Below are 9,599 nucleotides of genomic sequence, written 5' to 3'. Positions count from 1 at the left end.
CTTTTCGGCCTACGTGGCACTATCCTTGAAAAAAATGTCAACATACGCTGGGCCCACAAGACAGTGCCACGTAGGCCAAAAAGGGGTAAAATATTACATATAAAATAAGTTCGGGGGGGTAATAGGACCTTAGTAAAGGTTAGGTGTGTCTCTGGGATTTCGGGTATAGGCTGGGGGGCTACTTATGCATTTTCCCAATAATAAATGAAACAAGTTTCATCTTGCATGTTTTCTTTTATCATATTTTATATATATGCAGTAATACCTAGCTAACACACTAATATTGGAATATTGAAGAGGTGAAGATGGTATACTTCAAAAGTTTTTTTTTTTTAGATAAGTCAAATATATTGAAGAATTATTCATTGACATAAAATAAAAATTGTTGAAATTATAACCAGACTCGTTTTTCAGGTTTATACAAGAGGGAGGACTAACTCACCTAGCCATCACGGTAACAAATAAATGATTTAGTGACAATAATATAATTGTCGTTATATTGTATTGGGATAAGGCATAACTACCTCTGAACTATACCTGAAATTCTAATGACACACCTAAATATAATTATGGTCCAATTACCCCTTTAAACTATTTTAAAATATAATAAAGCAAATACTGACGTGACGCATATAGTATGCACACTCTCTTTAAGGCAATTAAAGACTACAAAAATAACTTTGAAAATGTTAAATCCAGCTGCCCAGCTTGAATTGAAGCTTCGGAACTTTCACCATTAATGGTGTGAGATTGACCTTATCAACACTCAATCAGAGAAGAAGAGAAAGACTTAGAAACTGAATTCTTATTTCTGAAAACTGATTAGGAATGAATACAAAACATCTATTTATAGAGTGAGGCTAACAGCATCTATCCTAACTAACTTGTAACCAACTTGAATTAATACAAGTATCAGTAACAATTAAATATCTAACTAACTTGCAGCTTAACTAATTCGTAACTGACTTCTGGGCTTATATATCTTTTAACTTCTAGCTTCAATAGAAAATAATTACAAGTACAAATGTCATTTTTAATTGGATATTACTTAATTAATTAAGTCTAATTAATTAGACTCCTTCTTCATCTTCTAACTCCTCAATCCTCATGGTGGATCATCATCAGCAAATCATCAACAACATAAAGAGTTAGCAAAATCATCATTAGAAGAAAGAGATTCAGAATTAAGAAACAGAAAAAGGAATTTTAGTGAAAAAAAAGAAGAAGATTTAATGCTTAAAAAGAAGATAGGTGTGTAATACACATAAATGATATTTATCTGGTTATTTATGCTAAGTCAATATTTAGGGTGATATTTATTTCATTTTAAAATAATTTTAAAGGTTAATAGAACCCTAAAATGTCACTAAAATTTTGGGTATAGTTCGAGTGAGTATTATGTCTTATCCCTATTATATTTAAGGCTAAATGGTCTGGTGGACCCTTGTACTTGTACTCGTTTGTATTGTCAACCCTTCTACTTATCCCTTTGTCATCTGAACCCCCGAATTCATTTAAACTCAACATGTTGAACCCTTTCAACTCATCGTGACTCTCAATTTTGCCACATCATTTTTTATTTTTTATAATAATTTCTTTTTGGACAACCTTGCATACCATTGCCTGCTTGCTTGTTTAAGGCCATACAATGATCTATTTAACTTGCAAACTAAGTCAGAAGATCCAACGGCCAAACCTTGTGGTACATCCATGTAAACTTCTTCATGCAGTTCCCCATGAAGGAATGCATTATTGACATCTAACTGAAAAATGTCCCAGTGTTTCTTGGCTGCAGTGGCTAATAATGTCCTGACTGTTGTCATCTTGACAACTGGAGAAAAGGTTTCAGTGTAATCAACTCCTGCATGTTGTGTATATCCTTTCACCACTAGTCTAGCCTTTAATCTCTCTATGCTACCATCTGCCTTATGTTTGATCTTATACACCCATTTACACCCAATAGGCTTCTTACCATGAGGCAGGGGAACCAGGTCCCATGTGTGATTCTCATGCAGTGCACTGAACTCCTGTGTCATAGCTGTCTGCCAGGCAGGGTTCATAGCTGCCTCTTCATATGACATTGGTTCACAATCATGAGATATGTTCATCACAAAAGACTGACTATCAGGTATCAATTCTTCAGGAGCAATGTGATTTTTGTGTGTAAAGGAGGAAGAGAGGGAGAGTGAGCTAGCTTTTGGCACATGACGGATGTAATCATTCAAATAAGATGGTGCCTTATGACTTCTAGTAGACTTTCTTAGTACAGGAGCCTCATCAGGAGGTGCAACAACTGGAGAATTAAGTGGAGGTGTAGGAGTTAATGAAGGTAGATCATCATGTGGCAAGGTAGAACTTGGAATGGAAAGGTTATTCTGACCACACTGATCAATGGGAAGATCAGTAGTAATATTATTTTGGTCAGGATAAGAGGAGAAAAAGTTAGGAATGCTGGAGTAATAAAAAGGAGATGCAGGAAAGTTGTAAGTGTCTTTTGTTAGTGCGAAAGGGAAGATGTTTTCATGAAATATGACATCCCTGGAAACTTGAATTTTTCTGGTATCTAGACTTAGTACCTTGTATCCCTTTGTGGTAAGAGAGTAGCCTATGAAGACATGAGGTTTGGTCTTGGGATCGAACTTGGTTCTTTGGACTCTTGGTATGGTAGGATAGCATAAACATCCAAAACTCTTCATGTGAGAGTATGAAGGTCTTTGTTGGTGTAAAAGCTCAATGGGACACTTGTTGTGAAGTATTTGTGAGGGTAATCTGTTTATGATATAAGTGGCTGTCAAAATGCATTCCCCCCAGTATTTTGTTGGTAATTTGGACTGAAACAAAAGTGCCCTTGCAGTTTCAAGCAAATATTTGTGTTTCCTTTCCACCACACCATTTTGTTGTGGTGTGTGTGGGCAAGTTTTCTGATGTGTGATGCCTTTGGATTGAAAGAAAGAGTTGGTCTCATGATTGGAAAATTCTAACCCATTGTCTGATCTAATGGTCTTTATTGTGGTTTGAAAATGGTTTTCTATCATAGATATGAAGGTTTTGACCACATGTAGAGCATTGGTTTTGCTACTTAGTAGGTGTGTCCATGTAGCCCTACTATAGTCATCCACTATAGTGATGAAGTAGCTGAAGTTATCATATGTTTTGGTGTGGTAAGGACCCCATAGATCTATGTGTATTAAATCAAAGCATTTAGTAGAGGTAGTTGTTCTAAGGGGAAATGGTAGTCTAGATTGCCTTGCCATGGGGCAAATTGGACAGAAGAAAGGTTGTTTTGGGGAGAATTGAACTGGTATTGAAGTGATCTTTTTCATTTTAACAAAGGGAACATGGCCTAATCTATAATGCCAAAGTAGGTCAGTAGTATTATCATGAGACATTGAGGAGGGATGAACAGCAGAATTAACAGCAGTGCTATTATGAGACACAAAAGAATCAGGAACAAGAACACTGTCTTTATTAGCAGCAATTGAATTTGTTACATCATAAGGAGAGGGATAACATGAATGAGAATAACACTGACATTGTGTATTGTTTACAGTAGACATATGAGAAGGAAAACAGGAAACAATGCTGCTGTTCTTTTGTAAACAGTGTGAACATAGGAAGTATAAGCCATCATGGACTCTACCAATCTCCAGAGGCCTCTTCAGTGAAGGGGCCTGTAGTAGACATAAAGAATCAGTAAAGGAAGTGACACACTTAAGGTGAGTGGCTAGGGAACATATAGAGATGAGATTGTATTTGAAAGTAGGAATAAAAAGAACATTGGATAGAGTAATTACGGGAGACAATATCACAGTTCCAACTTGAGTTACTTTAACTCTATATCCATTTGGTAAGTTGACAAGTATGGGATATGGCAATGTAGTGAGTTTAGTGAAGTGATTTTTGTTAAAGGTTATGTGATGTGTTGCCCCTGAGTCCAAGATCCATAGATCAGCTTTAGTTTTGAGACATCCACATGAAAGTTTATCAAAGTTAACAGAAGAGTTACAAGCTATCATACCTGCGAAGTTGACAGCTCCACTTGTAGAATGTGGCTCAGGGAATGCACCCTTCATGTTGACTCCTTGAAAGTGTTGTAACATGCTAACCAAGTGATGGTATTGCTCTGTGGATAAGGTGCTCAAGGGTCCATTCTGACCAATCTGAGTATTGTCACTACTCTCCTTCGAATCAGACTCAGATAATTCACCATGCACATTAGCAGCAATGCCTTTTCCTTTATAGCCTTTGTAGTTGGAGTTCCTATGGTTATCATTAGGACCAGGATTGGTTTTATTAGGATATCCATGAAGCTTGTAGCACTTGTCCTTGATGTGACCTAACTTCTTACAATACTCACAGAAAGGTCGTGTCCTCACATTGCCACTCTGTGTGTAATTAGTTTGGAACCCTCTAGTAGATGAGGGACCACCACTGTTCCTAGATTGTCCACTGGAAGTGCTTGAATATAATGAAGAAGATGCTGTGAAAATCTGATTATTGGGCTTGAACTCTCTCTGCTTCTCTTCCTGAATGAGCAAGGCAAATGCTTGACCCATGGAAGGGAGTGGTTTCATCATAAGTATACTTTCTCGAATGATTGTATAGACCTCATTCAGACCCATAAGGAACTGAATCAATCGCCTCTCTTGTTCGGCCTTATGCATAGTGGCCTTGGCTCCACAATTGCAAAGGCAGTTGCACTGACTTTTAACACTCAATGTGTGGAGTTCCTCCCAGAGCTTTTTCATCCTAGTATAGTAAGAGGTGATGTCTAGAGTACCTTGGCTGAGATCGTTAATTTCCTTTTGGATTTGAAACAGCTTCGCTCCATTGGTTTGGTCATAGCGATCCTGTAGCTCACTCCATAACTCCAGTGAATCGAACACATACTCAACACTGTCTGCAATTTCCTTGCTCAGTGAATTCAAAATCCAGGAAGTTACCATAGCATCACAACGTTCCCATTGTCGATTATCAGGGGAATCTGGGGCTGGCTTCATGCATTCCCCATTGATGAACCCTAATTTGTTTTTCACTGAAAGGGAGCGTAAAACACCTCTCTTCCATGAACTGAATCCAGTTCCATCGAAAGCAACAGGGACCAACACTGCACCTGCGCTATCAGAGGGATGAATATACAATGGACCTCCCACAATTAGAGTTGTGGGAGTGGGAATGGGCTGATTAACGATTGGATCCTCAACATCCACCATCAGAGAAACGAATTGAACAATGTGAAAAAAGCTGGGAATCGAAAGAAGAGAAAAAAAAAAAATTGCAGCGAAGGAACAGATTGATGCGAGCAAAATTATCAGATTAAAAGTCTCTAATGCTCTGATACCATGTTAAATCCAGCTGCCCAGCTTGAATTGAAGCTTCGGAACTTTCACCATTAATGGTGTGAGATTGACCTTATCAACACTCAATCAGAGAAGAAGAGAAAGACTTAGAAACTGAATTCTTATTTCTGAAAACTGATTAGGAATGAATACAAAACATCTATTTATAGAGTGAGGCTAACAGCATCTATCCTAACTAACTTGTAACCAACTTGAATTAATACAAGTATCAGTAACAATTAAATATCTAACTAACTTGCAGCTTAACTAATTCGTAACTGACTTCTGGGCTTATATATCTTTTAACTTCTAGCTTCAATAGAAAATAATTACAAGTACAAATGTCATTTTTAATTGGATATTACTTAATTAATTAAGTCTAATTAATTAGACTCCTTCTTCATCTTCTAACTCCTCAATCCTCATGGTGGATCATCATCAGCAAATCATCAACAACATAAAGAGTTAGCAAAATCATCATTAGAAGAAAGAGATTCAGAATTAAGAAACAGAAAAAGGAATTTTAGTGAAAAAAAAGAAGAAGATTTAATGCTTAAAAAGAAGATAGGTGTGTAATACACATAAATGATATTTATCTGGTTATTTATGCTAAGTCAATATTTAGGGTGATATTTATTTCATTTTAAAATAATTTTAAAGGTTAATAGAACCCTAAAATGTCACTAAAATTTTGGGTATAGTTCGAGTGAGTATTATGTCTTATCCCTATTATATTTAAGGCTAAATGGTCTGGTGGACCCTTGTACTTGTACTCGTTTGTATTGTCAACCCTTCTACTTATCCCTTTGTCATCTGAACCCCCGAATTCATTTAAACTCAACATGTTGAACCCTTTCAACTCATCGTGACTCTCAATTTTGCCACATCATTTTTTATTTTTTATAATAATTTCTTTTTGGACAATTATTAAATAAAAGGTAAATTAATAAATTTTAAATTGATTATTTAAGAAAAAATTGGGACTCCACGCCTCCACTCCGGTTGCAACCGCGTAACATCCAAAATCCACTGGCGAATGTCGCCGCACCACCGCTCCTCTCGCCGGCAAGACCTGTACTTTCTCCTTCATCGTCTCCATCTCCATCGCAAACCCTCACTATTTTCTTTCCTCCTTCTCCAACCACCACAAAATCAGCAACCCTAAGCCGCCACACCACCGGTGACCCCCCTGTGAATCATCAACGACAACCTCTCCTCTCCGTGCTCTCCGTCTATCAACAAACACCCTCGTCGCCTCCCGTTCTAGCGAAAAGGTATCAGTGTTGCCTTTCTCTCTCTCACTCCACTGCAAATCAATGGACTCCAGCGAGCATTGCCATAAAATCAACCAATGCCCTCTCTCCCTCCCTGATAATAGCTTGAAACTTGACGTCAAGGAGGTCCCAATGCCAAATATCCGTTAAAGATCAAGATGACCATAGGTGTGGAGAAGAAGAAAAGTAGTTGGGGCAGGGATGGGGATGGCAGCGAAAAAGTGGGTGGAGTTGAGGGAAAAAGAGGGATCTTTTTAAATTTATTTTTATTATTATTATTTTAATATTTTAAGTTTAAATATGATGTTCACTTGCCTTCAGATGCGTGTAGTCACACTCTCTCGCCAACTCAGCCATCTTAATGCCACATAAGCTTGGTCAATGGTCAGAGGGATTTGATATATTGTGTTTTATTGAGTTTAAGGGCTCAATTGGTAAATGATTAAGTAGAAGGGTCCATAATACAAACTCGGACAAGTATAGGGGTCCATTAGACCATTTCGCCTATATTTAAAGATAGTTTAAATTTCTAAATCAATGTAATACTAAAGAACAAATATTCAATATTATTGTCATTCTGTTGATTTTTTTTTTTGTTAGGATTAGTATTAATTTGATTTTGAATTGAGCTTTATTAGATTTACTATTATCTATAGACTATAACCTTTATTGGACCATTCAAAATTCTAAGTCTAAAAAAAACTTGAAAAAATATGTTAAAAGATAAAAATTATGAAAAACTTTAAGAAATATTTAGAAATTATATCAAAGTAAATATTTTTTATGTATAAAGTAAAACTTAAAATTATATATATACAATGTCGGATTAGTTTGGTCTCGGATTTTTTCCAATCCACTTATAGTCGAATTTTTTTCTCTAATACCAAAACAAGTCAAACCAAACCATTAATCAATTTTTTTCCCAATTTAACTCAATTTACGATTTAATTTAATTTTCGATTTGAATTTGTACACCAATACTTCTAATACTTTTCTGGAAGGTTTCTTTGAAGTTTGAGTAGATCACTAGTGACTAGACTATCAATTTCACGTCTAGTTGAATTCAATTATTGGTAACCCAATCATGTGGGCTGGCTGCTAAGAGAATGGGAAAACTTGAAGTAATATTCTGAATTTCTTAGCCATGACACATAAGTAATATTCTGAATTTCTGATTAAACACGATATACAATATGCCAATACATTTTCCAAATAATATTTTACAAATCAAATATCAATTCAAGACTACAACAAGTAAAGTCTTACCACCAGAATAGCTTAGACCTAAACTCACCAAAATAAGCCGATACTATTGACTAAAAATCCTGCATAGGCCATTGTTTCATGAATTAGACTTCTCTTTTAAGTCGTTAGTCCATTCAAAATCATTGAATGTGAAAGAAACGTACAAAACCAAGTGGCAAAGACTCAATGTTAGTCCTATCAATTCATATTCATGCAATATGTCCCAATGGTGTTAATTATATGTGTCACCATCATATATTTTCCCTATAAATAGACAACTTTGGTACTCATATCATTCCACAAAACTTATATTGAATCTATTGTATTAAGTTCCATCAAGAAGTATTAAGTTCCATCAAGAAATTAAAACATGGTTTACTCTTCTTCCCATCTTCCATTGCTTTTATTCACTCTTTTCCAACTAATTGTGATTCAAAACCATTTGTTTTGCAAAGCTGATCCTACTGATGGTTTCACTCCCATATCCATTAGCCAAAGCAATTTCGAAATTCAAAAGCCTTATGATGTGCCTGTGAATCAAAGATATTCCTTCATTGATGGAGTACACAAATTTTGGGTTTACAAGACTGACAAGCCTCATACTACCTCTAGCCAAACAAAACCCCGTTCTGAAATTCGAATAAAGGTAAAGTCCAAAGAAAATTTCATCAATTTTCAATTACTTGTGTATTGATTTGTCGGTTATATTGTCAATTACTATGTCATCATAACACACAAGAACACTACTAGAAAATAAGAAATTAGCAACAGACAAAATTCCGCAGCTATTACATATTTTCTCATAGTGAAAGAATCTAATATTATAGTGATTATTTTTTGATTTATTTATTAATTAATGTTATTATATAGGGGAATGATTATTCATCTGGTGTTCGACAATTTGAGGGATATTTTTATGTGCCAAGTGGTTCATCTGGTGTGTCAATAATGCAAGTATTTGGAGCATCACCATCATCCACAACTTTAATGTTAAGAGTTTATGATGGAACTCTCTATTACTATAGAGAAAAAGTTATTGAATCAAATATTTATAATAGATGGATCAGACTAAATGTGATTCATGATGTTGGTGCAAGTAAATTAAAGGTTTATATTAATGGAGTTCTCAAGCATGAACCTTCGGGAAGAGGTGGAGACCACCATTATTTCAAATTTGGAGTTTATACACAAGATAATGAGTCTGATCGAATGGAGTCTCGTTGGAGAGGGATTAAACTTTTCAAGAAATAAATATCTATCACGTATAGTGTCTTAACATGATCGAGCGGACTAGCTCTATATGAATCATGAAACTTATAATAATCTTGTCTATGTAATTTCATTTAATTTAGAAATATGATGTATTAAGACAAATAAATCATCCTCTTAGATTTATGATCTTGAGGTTGAGTTGAATAAGATTTTATAAAAATAAATGAAACAAGCTTTAATCAATATAGCATAAAATTCCCATTTCATTATAGATAAGTAAAAGTCCACATAAGACGATGGTCATATGTATTTTCAGCCCAAGTAGAACGTTCTTTTGAATCGCTAGGATTTGCGGTTCTAAGGCTTACTATTAACTTAGACATTATTAATTAAATCATAAATAAAAAAGTAATAAATGAGTAATTGAGAAAAAAAATTCTAGTAAACTGAAAAAATATCTCAAGGCTCAAATAAAAATGATAAGCTTAGACATGATATAATTAGTCACTTGAGAAAGTAAGAATGATTT

The 9,599-nt window shown here is 35.2% G+C and overlaps 2 protein-coding genes across 2 annotated transcripts in view; one reads left to right on the top strand and one right to left on the bottom strand.

Annotated features, from left to right (window-relative positions):
- The window catches only part of LOC102594458 (citrate-binding protein-like), an 11,246-nt gene extending 1,956 nt beyond the window's left edge, over positions 1-9,290 (top strand). Inside the window, exons 2-3 of the mRNA XM_006350949.2 lie at positions 8,209-8,504; positions 8,729-9,290. Coding sequence (XP_006351011.1) covers positions 8,229-8,504; positions 8,729-9,109 — 657 coding nt within the window. The 5' untranslated portion in view covers positions 8,209-8,228 and the 3' untranslated portion in view covers positions 9,110-9,290. The remainder of the gene's footprint in view (positions 1-8,208; positions 8,505-8,728) is intronic.
- Positions 1,584-6,444, bottom strand: LOC107061274 (uncharacterized). The gene is made up of 5 exons (XM_015310252.1): positions 6,324-6,444; positions 5,342-5,411; positions 3,795-5,244; positions 3,247-3,671; positions 1,584-2,451 (listed from the first exon to the last, which is right to left on the bottom strand). Exons 1-5 carry the CDS (start codon positions 6,442-6,444, stop codon positions 1,584-1,586), a joined length of 2,934 nt encoding a protein of 977 aa, XP_015165738.1.
- Positions 9,291-9,599: the final 309 nt, after the last annotated feature.

Source organism: Solanum tuberosum, unplaced genomic scaffold (assembly GCF_000226075.1).
Source record: "Solanum tuberosum cultivar DM 1-3 516 R44 unplaced genomic scaffold, SolTub_3.0 scf00131, whole genome shotgun sequence".
Lineage (NCBI taxonomy): Eukaryota > Viridiplantae > Streptophyta > Magnoliopsida > Solanales > Solanaceae > Solanum > Solanum tuberosum.
The sequence above is the reverse complement of the archived record's forward strand: the minus strand, read 5'-3'. Positions and strand labels throughout refer to the sequence as shown.

Bases quoted from the DNA above. Each gene is read 5' to 3' on its own strand.
- LOC107061274 (XM_015310252.1), bottom strand. From the start codon at position 6,444: ATGGAGATGGAGACGATGAAGGAGAAAGTACAGGTCTTGCCGGCGAGA. The intron at 5,245-5,341 runs GTATCAGAGCAT...TTCGATTCCCAG, and splicing joins GGGCAGCTGGATTTAACATG to CTTTTTTCACATTGTTCAAT. The intron at 2,452-3,246 runs GCAATCTAGACT...TTATTACTCCAG, and splicing joins CCAATTTGCCCCATGGCAAG to CATTCCTAACTTTTTCTCCT.